Genomic DNA, 15,737 nt, shown 5'->3' on the forward strand with positions numbered 1-15,737 from the left:
ACTTTTCATCTTAACGTGAACGTACATTTTTGTACAATAATTACATTTACTGTGTTGCATTTGTTGACAGTCCATCTAAAGAACATAATCGCCGTATTTGGGCTTCGGGGTCCGATCGGTAATTTCCGCATCTGACGTCACTGCTCACAAGCCCACCCCTTCTCCTCGGAGAAGAAGCATCGCCATTTTAAGTGAACGAGTTTCATTTCACACCGCAACTGTAGGACGGAGAACCTCAGGAACGTTTTCAACCTATTTCTCTTTTAAACTGTTAGTGGGGAATTGACTACTATGAACTGAATCTCATCCTAAAGCCAATCAACAAGTAGCTCAAAGTCAAGTAACGCATAAGACAGTTGATTTTTTGTACTGAATGTAGTACGTTAGAGGAAATGGCTGTGGAAAGCATGACTGTCCATCCAAACTCCCCAACAGCCAACCACGAACACAACAGTCTTCTCACTGACGAAAGGTCGAGTAATATCATCATATTTCTATCCAACTATTGATTTGTCCTTTGCTTTTTACAAACACAAAAAGCACGGGCATTTGCTTTTTTCTTTCAAAGGGATTAAAGTCGCCTTTTCTGGGAAACGTACGAGGTAACGAAACGCCATCTTGAAACGTTACACAGCGCAATCTGGAAGGTCATACCCGAATCAGGAAAACATTCAGAATATTATCATATTTATATTTTCAGTCTTTTTATTTGCTTTTAAGTGATCGAAGACCAAGTGGCCACAACTACGCTAAAACATTGGTCCAGTAACTCAAGTTTTTATCGTCACAGATAAACAGCAAACGGACAAAAGAAAAACACAAGTAAACGTTATTGGTTATTAATGGGAGATTAAATATCCGAACAAAAATCACTGTACGATAAGCATTCGCGTAACGGGTAAAATTTCTCCCTTGGCGATACAGAAAGGAATGTGCAGTTTTATTTATCGCGAGGCCTAGCATTAAAAGCTAGCAATGCTAACAGTTAGCCCGTGATTTACCATTCAAACGACAACAACAATGCTGCTAACGGAAGCAAATAAATAGCGACGACCTAACATTGTTAATAACGTATCGGTTTATTTATCCGTCTTTAATTTAGTCAGTTGACGAATTCACTACGGCGAAGTTTAGCGTAACGCAATATTAACTAGGTCGGATGTGATTTAGCAATGCTAATTTGTTATCTTCTAGCCTGCGTGATAAACGACAAGCTACGTACTTACATTATTGCAGACGCCACTGTAATATAACATTAAAATATATTTTGTGCATGTTCAACTTCTGTTTTTTTTTTACATTAAAACTATATTAAAAATATCAGCATCTTCATACCGTACAATTTAACATAATTTTGGGGGTGTTATTACTTTAAATCTAGTTGATATGGTATATTTAAAAAACATTTTTAATTAATTTTTTTTAATAAAGTGACGGAAATGAAAGGTCCTATTATTTATAAATCAAAATCTTCCTGATTCTGCTATAAGTCCTCCATTTACAAACTTTATTTTTTTACACACACCCCTCATAAGTCAGTGCTTTGTCCAATGTCCCAGAAGCATTAAATGTCTTATCAAAACATGATGCAAAACACTTATGTGCTTAACCATGCCACCATTGTTTGCAAATGTTTTGTCTTTTTGGCCCACAATTTAGTACCTCTCACCTCCTATCATACATTTGAAATAATGTTGCACAGTAAGTATTTTATTTTCATGAAATTACCAGAAATTTAAATTTGAACGTTGATTTTATAAACTGTTGAGTAGTTTGTCATTGCACAAGTGTGTATCTAAATGCTATTGATACTTCCTGTGAACAAGTCTTTGAGTAACAGTTTGTTTATTTAAGATCGCTCTAGCTGTCAGGTCAAGAGTTTTCACTTTGCCATTGCTTAGCAATCATATTTATTTGACATTTTGGCAGCCAGTTATTTACAAAAGGCTTAATAGACAAGTAATACAGGTGTTACAAAAACTGCATAATGGGAGTATAGTACAGTGACTATATAAACCTTTTATAGTTTTTTAAACCCAGGTCCATTGCCTGTCTGGACTTTGCATCTATTACAGAAAGACCCCCTCTATTTGGTTACTGCTGAAACTTGCACACAATCACAGGAGGTTATAAAAGATCAAAGAAATCTGTTTAACAAATGAGGGATGAGGTTTGTTATTCATGCAGTTGTAGTTTGTAAATGAAATACTTCTGTAATATTTCAAAGGCTTTATTAACTGTTCAGAGGGATAGATGTCATGTCAGATTAATGTTTCATTTAATGACAAGGCCACAGGATAATGCCAGATCTGGTTCACACAGTTCATCTCAAAGGAGGTTTCTGGCCTTGTATAGCTTAGCTTCAGTATTATCTTCTGTACTGTAGATAATGGGAACATTTGTAGTTTGCTAGAGTAGGATTTACATCATGTGAAAATTCATTGGAATTGTTGTGTCAGTAGCAAATATTAACTGGTATGCAGATGAGTTGCTTGGTTTGTTTCTTACCCTTTATAGTAAGAGCTTCTTGTAGAGCTTAAAATGTCTCATCCGTAGCCCGTGCATTTCAATTCATCTGGTATTACTCGTGCCAGAAGTTGCACTGCATGAACTGGTTGTTTTAATAGGCCAAAGTTGACTTTGTGATACTATCAAAATCTAAAAGTACAGAGGAGTATTCTCTTGTATGTTATGTGTCATCTTCTCATTGTTAAAGCCTAACAGTCCTGTCTGAATTCCATGCGTTATTACTGTACATTAGGGCTCGGCAAAATTTGCCTGCAATTTTCATGCGTGTCTCATCAGTAAATCCGGTTCGGTGATAAGAAGTAAATCGCCGTAACCTGCTTTCAGATGAAACAGCATTTACTACACACAGAGCTGAATTTCACAGAGAAGCTAAGCAAAATTGGTTTTAATAATTGTGGAAAATTTTCTCCGATAATGTATCCGATTTTGCCTAGCTTCTCAGTGAAATACGGCTTTGTGTAGTTAATGCCGCTCTATCTGAAAGAAGGTTAAGGACGATTTACTACTTATCACCGAACCGGATTTACTGATGAGAGGTGATTTTTTTTTTCCCCAGATCTACTGTAAATAATGTTCAATGTATCTCAACTTTGCTGTCACTATAACATTTACTGGTAAATTGTGTGTAAAAAAGCTTAGGTGCATATTCCCGACATTGTACATTTAAGAACAACAAAATTTTCCAATTGTACAGTAAACACAAGTTTTTAACGGCATATACACTACACACAACATATACCAATAGTATACAAATATACACAGACAGTGCTGGCAGAAGAGTTGTGCAATATGTAAACAAACGTTACACAAGGAGATATATCGTACACGTGTATTATATCCTTGTCGGCATTTGTGTAATAGATGCACATTCAACAAGGCAATGATTAGGACTTGTGAGTTGTAAACGCACAACAAATATTTGACACCTCTAGCCTGGTGCATGAAGTTGCAAATTATAGGATTGGTTCCTGTCTGAAGATTAGCAGCCCTGTTGATAAGGAGTTCTTTCTTGACTTGCGTCACAGTTTTAGAGAATAAAATGTTGTTAACATAACATCCCTTGCTTAGTTATGGTCACTGTCAGGAAAAATAAAGAAAGCATTGTTAATAACAGGGCCAACAGAAACAGCCATGTCATAAACTAAAATGCAGACCTCCACTTTAACATTTACCAGTAGTATGAGTTTTCTGCTGAGCATTTTGCTGCAGTGTTGATTTGGTTTCACTTTATAGTCATATGAACTCACCCTCAGTCTTTCGTTACCCAAATTTGCATAATTCTTTTTTTATAGTCTACATTTTAAGTAGTACTTAAAAAATTAACATTTAAAATGTTTTAAAAGATCTTATATTTTGAGAAAGTAACCTCTGGAACTTATATGTGCTTCTGATTTTTTTTTTACCTCACATGAGTTTACATCACTGACTTTATCGTAATTGCTGCTAACCTGTCCTTTAAAAAAATATGCAGTCAAGATCTGAGTTATAATGTATGTTTATGTGAAACAGGCAAGAAGAGGGAGAACTGGAAGAAGGCGAGTTGGAGGATGATGGTGGAGAGGCAGAAGTGCCCAGTGGTGAGGGAGCTGAGCCCCAAGACAAGCCACGTCCTAACAAGGAGCGCCATGTTAGTGAATCAGATGACGAGAAGTCGCATCGGCGCCGAAAAAAGAGAAAGAGGGAGAGAGAGAGAGAAAAAGAAAAAAGGAGAGCCAAGAAAAAGCGCAAATCAAAGCACAAGGTCAGTTTATATGTTGTTGTGTGTCATTTCTGTGCCGCTAGTGTCACCAAATCGGCAAAAATATTTATATAGATAAACCCGGAACTCGAAAATCTGACTTTTGATTAAATTTGATTGTCTCTGTTTATTAAACACTACTTTTTTCACATTCTCTATTATATTTGTGTTTGATACAGCGCCATGCGTCGTCCAGCGATGACCATTCAGACTTCAGTGACGATTCGGACTACAGCCCGAGCGAAAAGAGAAAATACAGGGAATACAGCCCTCAGTATCCTCCCTCTGTAAGTAGATTTTCATAGTTACACTCATGCCTACAACTGCCAGTCAGTCAGATCAGGTGTTAATCCCAGCCTGTGTTTTATAGGCCCAGGGAGGTTACCCATCTGCACCCTCTGGTCATGGAGGTCCCATGTCAAAGAAAGGCAACTATATGAAGATGGATAAACAGGGCTATGGTGGCTATGATGACTATGAGGAGGACAACTATGAGGGTGAAGAGGATGAAGATATTGGCGAGGACTATGATGATTTCGCCAAGGAACTGAACCAGTACCGCAAGGCCAAAGAGGTTGGCGGTGGACCGCGTGGCAGAGGTAAATATTCGTTTTGGTGACCAGTCTTGGTTGATTCTGATAATGGAAGTAATCTTATGTTTAATATCTACAATGTCTTAAGATGCTATGCCTTAAATGTATTTTAAATGTATACTTTCACTCAGGTGGTAAAAACCGTATGAAAAATCAAAGAGGTCGTGGTAGAGGAGGGATGAGGGGACGTGGTGGGAGAGGAGGAGGTGGAAGAGGAAGAGGACGGGGCAAAATGGGGGGTGACGATGATGGAGATGGAATGTATGGAGATGACATGGAGGTGAGTCTAATAAAGTTATTTCTTTATTAGATAACTAGTCACTCTATTCGTTTTAACATACTTGGTTGATCTTTAACTTTTTCTTGCAACATATTTGATTTAGCAATTTGGAGATGATGACTATGAGAACATGGGAGAGGATGACTATGATGACTTCTCAAAAGATCTTAACCCGTACAGAAAATCAAAAGACAGAGGGCGAGGCAAGTTCTGCTCAACTAATAAATTAAATGAGATTTTAGATTTAAGAACATAAGATCATAGAATAGCTTTGCCAGACATTATCTATATTTTGAGTAATTTTGGATTTTCATTTGTTTTATTTAGGGGGGAAAGGTGGGCGGGGTCGTGGGCGAGGCAAAGGAGGTCGAGGTATGAATCGAGGCAGAGGGAGAAATCGAGGAAGAGGTCGTGGAGGGGATCAGGGTCCTGATGATGATAACAGTGGAGAGATGGATATGGGGGTAAGACAGGTTACACTAGATCTCTTGCCTAGAATGAATCAATCTGCAGAACATGAATTAACATCTGAACTTTGTTTCTGATTGCTTAAGGATGGATCTGGAGGGCCAAGAAGAAATGAACAGGAGAAACATGGCCCAGAAAAAAAAGGCAAAGCCATTTGTAAATACTATATAGAAGGCCGCTGTACATGGGTAAGTACAGTCGTTCTGCATTAGATTAAGTTAAAGATTAATTAGTTTGCAATAATTCTGTTACTTTATGTTTTAAGCATGAGTACTGAACAGCAAGTTTGATTGATTTGACAAGATTGATTTTACATCAAATACAAGGATATAAGATTGCATATGAATAATTTTTATACTAACTGCTGTTAATTGATCATCAGGGTGACCACTGTAACTTCAGTCATGACATTGAGCTGCCTAAGAAGAAAGAACTTTGCAAGTTCTACATCACTGGCTTCTGTGCACGGGCGGAAAACTGTCCCTACATGCATGATATCCTTCATATCATTTGGCTTGCTGATAATGTCATACATGCATTGTTTAATACTTATAACCCATATAAAGTTTTACGGTGCAGGTGAAAATATTTTACTTTTCTATATCAAGTTTCCATGCGTGAAAATATTCCTTGACTCTGTTGCACGTGATTTCCCATGCAAGCTGTTCCATACCACAGGCAACTGTGTAAATGGTGAGGAGTGTATGTTCTCCCATGAATCCTTAACAGAAGATACTCAAGAGTTGCTTGATAAGGTTAGCATCACGAAGCATTGTAAAAGCAGATGCATTTTTTTATTATTATTTATTTATTGTTAATACCCTTACATTTTTTGTTTTGGGCAATGAAGATGTTGGCAGAGGATGCAGAAGCAGGTGCAGAGGATGAGAAGGAGGTGGAGGAACTGAAAAAGCAAGGAATTAATCCTCTTCCAAAACCACCTCCTGGTGTCGGTCTTCTCCCAACTCCCCCAAGACCTTCTCCTGGAGATCCCTCCACACCTGTTGACTTCGGAATGGCTGCACCTCCTATGGCCCCCAGTGGTCCACCAGCTCCAGGCCCAGGTACTGGGCCCTGCCCAGGCCCTCCTCCTCCCTGCCCAGATGGAAACAACTTCCAAGGACCACCAAATCCCAACGGCCCTCCACCACCCATGGGTCCACCACCTCCTTGTGGGGGTAATGCAGGCAAGAAGATTCCCTCTTTGTTTGAGATTGTGGTAAAGCCCACGGGACAGCTGGCACAAAAGCTGGGTGTTAGGTAAGTGTTTATATAATTTTTGTATAACGTCCTGTTTAATAACTAAATTCAGAAAGAACTAATACAGATGCACTCTTTACAGAGGACCAGGCCCTGGTGCTGCTCCTACAGGAGCCGCGGGACCTCAGGGCCATCCTGCAGGTCCCCCTGGTGCACCTCCACCACGTTTCCCTGGTCCACCACCAGGACACATGGGTCCTCATGATATGCCTCCTATGGGCCCACCTAACATGAATCAAGGCCCTCCATCAGGGCCACCAATGATGCAGAACTTTGGCCAGGGAGATGGACCACCAAACCAGGGAATGATGCCTCCAGGGGGTGGATCTGGAGCCAGCTTCTATGATAATTTCTACCAGCAACAGCAAACAATGGCAATGGATGGAGGTGGAAGAGAGGGTAAGGTCACATTCTTAGTTGGCAAATGCAACTACCCACATTTCAGTTAAATTTATTGATGGTGATTTGCCCAACTGTTCTGTTTAATTAATCATATTTGAATCGTTAAAATCTCTTGAGAGGGGAATTTCGCATCCCTACGTGCGTTTGCTTAACCTGTTTCTAGTGCCGTGCTCTGCCAGTGTAGCTAAGGGAACATCGCTTTCTTGGGTTTTATGCCAATACTCTGTATAATTCCTGAAATGTAATATTAGTACTAAGCCTGATGTTTTACCTCCTGGTACAGGTGACGGTTTTCAAGGAGCAAGTGGTGGAAACTTCAATGATCAGCCATCCGGGAACCAGAACACTGGCAGCATGGAGGGTATAGCTAATGTAGGTCCATCTAATCAGTCTGGGATGGCAGTGCCAGATTTCCTGCCTCCAGCACAGCGTGTGCTGTTTATGAGACTCCAGCAGAAACAGCAGGAGGATGAGGAGAGAGCCAAGAGGTTGGCTGAAGGTGGAGGAGCAGAGAGAGAGAATGAAGGTAATACTGCTATTATTGCATGTCTTGACTGTATTTGCCTTTTGTGTCATGCTGTTGGGTGGCAAAGGTGACTATCTACATAAGTAGTAGTAGGATTTATAGGGCACCTGTTACATGGCTAAAAACAATGTTATTTGGTGTAATACAATGTGTTTGCATGGTTTATGGTTCATGAAATACATTATGTACCACATACTGTACATAATTGTTGCTACTCTATGCCCTGCCTCCCTGAAACGTGTTAATTTTGTACAAAGCACATCATTCTGAAAAGCGCAGTGTTCTCTGATTGGCCATAACTTACGTTGTGATTGGCCAGAAATGTGACATACCTTACAATGTTTTAAAGATTAGCTCCCAATGCAATACTGACAGGAGTTAATATCATCTTTACTACCTTATCAATACGAGCTGAATCTGATCCAGAAAATGCAGATGATTAAGCTGATCGATCAACTTTACCAGTGTGGCTTGAGCAGAGCGTAACAGATTGCTATAGTAAGGATACTAAAACTTAAACCATGTCTGCATTTGTGATTGTAGAAACGACAAACAAGCAGTGCTACTCTACCTGCTCAAATCCCGTGTTTGAGTCATGGTTTAAATAAGTGATGCGATATTTATCGGCCGATTTTTGATGAATTTGAAACCATCGGCATATCGGCAACAGCACGAGAAAGGCCGATACCGATTGTTTATTAATTAACCGCATAAAGTCATTGAGGTGCATGTCTGTTGCATAATCCAGCATTTTTAACAATAATTATAAAAATTAATTAAATACTTCCCAAAACAAAATAAGTTATAGTTTGTCAGACGTGCGATGAGGGAAAAAAAAATAAATCACATAGTTAATCACGCGAGATTACTCATTCACATGATCCATGCGGTCTAGAGTATTTCGGGAAAATGTCTACAGTCTGGGCTTTCTTCAAAATCTCGGATAAAGACCAAAAAAATCACCATTTGCAACGAGTGTTCTGCAGAAATATCAAGAGGAGGTAGTATTGTATACAAGTGTTTAATATCGGTATCGTCCAGAAGTTATCTGTTTAAATCTGTATCGGCCCAAGAAAATCCTATCGGTGCATCCCTAGTTTAAATAGTCATTAGTAAATTCTTTAATTATGAAAACATGGACTGCTTACAGGCTGTGAGTCAGAAGCAGATAGATTTATGATAATGACCGTTGTGTCTACGTAAACAGGCCGAGGAGGTAAACGGTTTCCTACAATCCATGTGTTTGTTGTAGTCCAAGAAAAAATATTTAATTAGAAGACGATAACTTGCGTCATCGTTTACCTTGGGGTTTGTGCCTTTTGCATATCGTTAACATTTACTAATACACACCTACACATCAAAGGATGTGTAAAATCATGAATAGCAAATAAGTGCTCTTTAAAAAAATATTTGCCTGTTGCTATGAAGCAAAACAGAGACATCAAATACAAATACATTCTGAAATTGTTTTAATGTAACTTCACCTAAACTGTTAACCTGAAAATATAATTTGGACTCGTTTAGCTTAATTTAACTGTATTAAATGGCAAAATTAAAAATAGTAGCATTATTTATATATATATATATATATATATATATATATATATATATATATATACTTAAGAATGTATATATAACTTAAGAATGTATATATAACTTAAGAATGTGATATGGTTGATAAGGTTATAAACGTATATTTCTCTTGTTGAAGTTTTTAAGGCACTGACATATATGTTGCAAAAGCTATTTCTGGGAAGGAAACATCTCAAGGACTCCTCAAAGCCTGACCCTGCCCAGGACCTTATAATACTGTAAACATCCTCTGCTGGAATTGTGCCACCCCAAAATCTTTTCTCCACTAGATGGTGCCTTCTTAGCACCAAGTTTAACTAAGAGAGGCAATGTTTTAATAGAGACATTTGACTACTCAAAAAATACACAAGTCCTGGATGTCACTTTTTTTTGCACCATAATACTTAATTCTGTGTAACTGGAACCTGTTGTACACAAACGTGAACAATTACACTGCTTCATGTTCAAAGAAAAATATGTGGTTATTATATTTATTGGTTCTTCCTAATCCCAAATAGCTGGAAGAAATCTGAAAAAAAAAGGACAAACCAAATTGCTTTGAACCCTGAGTTGTTGTTTCGGATTTCTGTTAACTTCTACTCTCCCAATTTCTATTTGTTTACAGGAGATTCAGCAAACTGGTATTCCAGTGAAGATGAGGATGGTGGTGGCAGTGTCACATCTATTCTAAAAACCTTGCGGCAGCAGACCCAAGGCCCCCCCAAACCTGACGCAGTTAACAGTGACCCTCGTCTGCACAAATCTCATCCTGCACCGGCACCCAGTCGACCAGCAGACCCCCGGCTAGCACGAGACCCTCGTCTATCCCGGAGCACAGACTCTTCTCAGGCCCCTGAGGCCAGTGCTGCTTCTTCTCTATCCCCCACCCCGTCAGACCCACGTCTTGCTCGGCTTGCACCCGCACACACGCCTAAACCAGAGCCCCCTCTTATGTATAAGCCCCCGCCCCTGACCGCCCCAGCTAGCAATGAGGAAGAGGAGACTGAGAGGATTCTGAGGGACAAGCCAGTGCCCATCCCCCTCGACCCTTTAATGGGTATGGCACTGCGTGATCCTCGTTCCCAACTACAGCAATTCAGCCACATCAAAAAAGATGTAATCCTGACTAGGCCTTCATTTGCCAAGGCAGTGCTATGGAGTCCTGAAGACCTCATCCCTATCCCTATTCCCAAACAGGACTTACTCCCACTGCCCCCTGGCATCCCTCCGGTTACTGCCATAGACCCCCGGCTGTCCCGCACACCTCCCCAGCACCATACGACCCTGCCTCCTTCGCTACCGCCTTCAGCTCCCTCTGCCGAGCAGTCTAATCAGCCCTCCTCTTCCCTCCCAGACTTTGAGCTGCTCTCACGCATCCTAAAAACTGTGAACGCCTCGTCATCCAGCCCTCAAGCAGCTCCTACAGGAATGTCATCGCCTCCGTCCGCTTCTGCCGAGAAGCCCATTGATCCACGTATGGCACGAAAAGCTCCCGCTGACCCCCGACTCCAGCCGCAAAAATCTGCCCTCAAAGCCACCTCAGAAACACCTGCTCCTCAAGTCTCTCCCCCAGCGGCTTCCTTATCTCCAACATCTTCCTCCCCAACCATTGCGCCCTACGACCCTCGGCTTTTATCAGCAGGAGGGTCGGTTCGAGGTGTCGGAGGTGGTGGCGGTGGAGGTAGTGGCAGCAGCAGTAGTGTGCTAAGTGGCATTAGTCTTTACGACCCACGGGCACAGGGCTCAGACAAGCCCGACGGCTCGGGGGCCGCAAGTCCTCCCTCTGAGTCCAAGTCGAGCGACGGTCAGACGACTTCAACTAAACCCAAAGCAAAAGAGCCGCTATTTGTGCGCAAATCTGCACTGGACCAGCCAGAACCTGAGAAGAGCACTACAGAGCAGACTACAGATCGCTACAACAGCTACAACCGCCCTCGACCCAAACCGTCTCCATCACCCAATTCAGGGGCTGCAGCTGGGTCGCCTGCAACAGGCGGCCAATCCGCAGCTGGACAGGGACCTGCCGGAGCTGCAGAGCAGCCCGCAGGGGTACACAACCTTCCCGTATCCACGTTGTTCACAATGGTAAAGCAGGTCAGCAAACCCAGCGGCACTGGCAGCCCATTTGGTGGCAATAGCCCCGCCCAACCTGATGTGACTGAACAGGACAATGCTTCTTTAAAAGACGTTTTTAAAGGCTTTGACCCCACAGCATCACCATTTTGCCAGTAAACTCTCTCTTAACTGTTCACTTCTATTATTGTGTCAACCACAAGGACTTAAGTGATGAGATATCCACCCCATCAGGTCACATACCACACCACAGTATTCACATACAGATTTCTATCGATAGGGTTTATGTCTGTAATAGTGATAACGGTAAATGAAAGCTAAATGTCTATTTTAAAACCAAATCGGAGATGTTTAAATAAATGTAAATTTTAAGGACCTCTATAGATGTATACATCAAGAGATACTTTGAAGTACATTGATTTTGGCTTTATGAAAGAGAAGCATTTTCATCAGCCTATACCAAACAGGTTTGTTGGATAGTGACCCATTTACCCCATCCCATCATTTCTGCTTGAGTTAAATCATAAGCTTGGCCAGTGTGATGAATTCATCGGTCCACCGGATTAAAATGTGGTAATGGAGAAATCGTTCACTGCCACTCCCTCCACCACATGCAACTCATTTCTGAAGCAGTTCACTGGCACCGTTCCCCAGTGATTTAGAGCCTTTTAAGAAATTTTAGCTTTGTTTTCTTTCACTGCTTAGTTTAGGTGACTCCTCCATGTCTGTATGAATGCCCTTATATTCCTAATGCTTAAGATTTGTGTTTAGTCTGTTGATACCACTCCACTTCGTTCATCAGATTGTTCACTTGAGACCCACCTTTGTAAGTGTTTGTGTCCCATGAGATCATTTTAATTTATTTTTTATACTGAAGCGGTCGTTTCTCTTTTTCTTTGTAATGTGGCTGTCAAATTCAAACATTTTATGAATGTGTATATATATATAAATATAAATATATATATACATATGTGTATAGTACATATTCTTCCCATTTGGATTGTAAATTAACTTGAACTGTGCAACAGATGATGTTGGAAAATATATCATGTCATTTTCTTTTGTTCACACAGGAAGATTCTAGCTCACTCACTATTTCCCTGAAATAGATTTGTCAAGGACTGCTCATAAGTATCTGCTTTTGTTTTTTTGGGTTGCCTCACTGCAAAATGATGGCTTTGTATATTGAAAAGTGTCCATATTTGGCTAAAGGTAACATTTTGTAACCATTCATTGTAGGTGAAGTTGTGAAGTATTTAATAAAGGCAATACCAGATTGAAAACAAAGTGAATCAGTGATGGTATCATGATTATGTGTGTGTGAACTCATGTGACTCATTTCCTCTAGATTTCAAAACCTCTGACTCTCCAAGCCATTCATCAAAATACAGTAGATGCATATACTTACAAGATTCATCCAATATGTAAATGGTAACACTTTATAATAAGGTTGTATTTGTTACAAATGTGTTAATGCATTAGCTAACATGACCTAACAATACTTCTACAGCATTTATTCTTAGTTCATCTTAATTTTGCCATTTACTAATACATTTATAAAAATAAGTGTTGTAACTGTCAAGTAAGGAATAATTTATTAGCAGCAGGTTGTTATCACAAAAAATAAGAGCCGACAGTGTATCACACTATGGCGGCTTATTTCGCGATTAAAAACAACGCCTGTACATTATCCTGCTTATTACACAGTTATTTATCTCACTAAGGCAAAGAAAATTAAATACTGAATTTAAATATTTTCTTAAAGGGGACATATCATGCATATCTGAAATTTTCCTTGTTTAAGTGCTATAATTGGGTCCTCTGTGCTTCTATCAATCTAGAACAGGGGTGGGGAGCCCTGGTCCTGGAGGGCCACTGTCCTGCAGAGTTTAGTTCCGACCCTAATTAAACACACCTGAAAAATCTAATTAAAGTCTTCAGGATAACTGGGAAATGAAAATCAGGTGTGTTTGATTAGGGTTGGAACTAAACTCTGCAGGACAGTGGCCCTCCAGGACCCAGGGTTCCCCACTCCTGATCTAGAAAATATGAAGAAAAAACACCCAGTAACTTAGTTTTGGTAAACCATTCTCTGCAAGCATGTAAAAAAAAGTAAATCATTAAAATTTGGCTCCCCTTGTGATGTCAGAAGGGGATAATATCGCCCCTTATGCTGCGTTTACACCAACCGCAGTAGAGGTGTGAATCGCGAGTGATGTCAATGTGAAGACGCGTTGACGCGTGTCTGGAGGTCTCGCGACGCGAATGAGGCATTTGGCGCGGAAGACGCGTTTCCGCCCTATTCGCACGAATGGTGCTTTTTGTGCATTTTGTTTTTGACGCAAATTGCCGGCTGACGCCCGAGTTGAAAAATTTGAACTTTGGCGGAATTTCGCGCTGCGTTAACCAATCAGGAGCCTGCTTGCTGCTGTGGCGGCAGCTCCGCCCGGAGTCACTCATTCAACATAAAGGAATGCTTGATATTGTCCGTGAGCAGTCACCTGGAGCTATACGACACAAGTAGTTCTTATTTCTATAGAGACAGGAATAAAAAGGACCTCGCTTGGAAGAGTGTCAGTGAGGACCTGGTAAGTTGTAATACACATTTCACTTTTGAGTCACGTGACATTTATCGACCCGCGCCGTTTATTTTCACCCAGTAAAGTTACCAAATAAAAACTGGTAACTCTCTCGATAAATGCACAAGCAAAATCAGTCATCTTGCAAACAGACAACCGCACTTGGCCCTCCCACAAGAAGCAGAGTTTGGCTCTGACGTGTGTCAAATGCTTGCTTTTTCCACACGTCTACTTCGCTCTACACGCGCGAATGCATTCAAACTGTTACAGCGCATTCACACGGGGCGAAAGCATTAATGCTTGACGGAAGGCTTGTCTGAAGCATGGCCAACAGCCAATCACAGTGGCCGCAGCACATGCTCCGATCTTCCATAAATGTAATTGGCTGGCTCTGTCTAGGTTATTTGCATAAGGCAATCTGATTGGCTGACGCTCGCGTTGCCCCTTGAAGAGTTGAGAAATGTTCAACTTCTGCCACGAGCAACGGCAGTGACACGGTGTCGACGGATCCACAATTCAGTTCGCCAACACTTGACGTCACCCATAAAAAGTGAATGGGAAGCGTCAACGCTTACGCTCCGTGTGAATGCACCGTTAAGGTCTTTACACACCGTGACGTTTTTCGTGCGCGTTTAACGTCAACGTTTAACGTCTCGTGACTCAAGAAAAAGCCAATGTGAGTGCGCACACCCACGCGTAAAGCGCGAGGCGCAAAAGCGTCATTTTCAGAAAAAACGCCTGGGACACGTTTTTTTTGGTTAGACGCAGCGCGTTAAAAGTTGGCCAACCAGTGAGATTGGCGCTTTTGTTCACGTGCCTGGCGCTGCTGCAGTTCCAGTAAAACATGACTTGGTGGCGCTCAAGCACAAAATGGTTCCTCACAACATTGACTGAATTTGGAAGTTAACGTGATGTATATCACTCGGCTCAGTGCCAGTAAAAATCGTTTGGGTGTGAAAGCAGAAAAACGTCACGTAAAACGTCCCGGTGTGTAAAGACCTTTAAAGCGGCAAACTAGGCGCGGGCAGATGTGATTTTTACGCCTGAAACGCGGTTGGTGTAAACGCAGCATTAATCTGCAGTATCCAACCACAGCACTGCCATTTAGTGCCGAGATCAACTCATTTGCATTTAAAGAGACACACCCAAAACGGCACATTTTGCTCACACCTATAAAGCAATTTTAACGTTCTATAATAAATTATCTTATTTGACAAATTATGATAGTTTGAGCTAAAACCTCACATTCGTACTCAAAGGACACCAAAGATTATTTTTACATCTTAAAAAAGTCTAGTGAAATGTCCCCTTTAACAAATTTTTAATGAACGCAGACCTTCGGCAAGGAAAACCTGTTTATTTTTGGTTTTAAGATAGGACGTTCAAGTGTCATGAACACACTATTTGTAAATATAATATATTGTAAAATACATATTGATCTGTCATTTTTGTGTAATATTAAACTACCTGTCAAATTCATTTGCAGCATCCAGGTTACCTTATGAGTTTCGGAATAACGTACCTTGGAATGTTGCATCAAACATTCCAACAATCTGTGTAATAACATTAATTCATGCACCATGAACTAACATGAATAATTTTATTGACATTAACAAGAATTAATACATGTTGAAAAAGTCTTGACTATTGTTGAAACTGTTCATGTTAGTTAAGGCATTTAATGTTTACTAATACAACACGGTTGTAAAGTGTTACC

General features: G+C 40.7%; 1 protein-coding gene across 2 annotated transcripts; it reads left to right on the forward strand.

Moving 5' to 3' along the window:
- Positions 1-181: 181 nt before the first annotated feature.
- Positions 182-12,727, forward strand: zc3h4 (zinc finger CCCH-type containing 4). Of its 2 annotated transcripts, none has more exons than XM_065281117.2 (14): positions 182-472; positions 4,039-4,270; positions 4,447-4,554; positions 4,638-4,866; positions 4,992-5,140; positions 5,244-5,343; positions 5,468-5,604; positions 5,695-5,796; positions 5,991-6,102; positions 6,254-6,363; positions 6,459-6,868; positions 6,951-7,267; positions 7,554-7,796; positions 9,994-12,727. In XM_065281117.2, the coding sequence occupies exons 1-14, from the start codon at positions 393-395 to the stop codon at positions 11,598-11,600; spliced, it is 3,936 nt and encodes a 1,311-aa protein (XP_065137189.1). In that variant the 5' UTR covers positions 182-392; the 3' UTR covers positions 11,601-12,727. The 2 variants fall into 2 exon arrangements, with proteins under 2 accessions (XP_065137189.1, XP_065137190.1); XM_065281118.2 differs by having other exon boundaries at positions 5,247-5,343.
- Positions 12,728-15,737: the final 3,010 nt, after the last annotated feature.

The sequence above is a fragment of the Paramisgurnus dabryanus genome, chromosome 8 (genome assembly GCF_030506205.2).
Source record: "Paramisgurnus dabryanus chromosome 8, PD_genome_1.1, whole genome shotgun sequence".
Lineage (NCBI taxonomy): Eukaryota > Metazoa > Chordata > Actinopteri > Cypriniformes > Cobitidae > Paramisgurnus > Paramisgurnus dabryanus.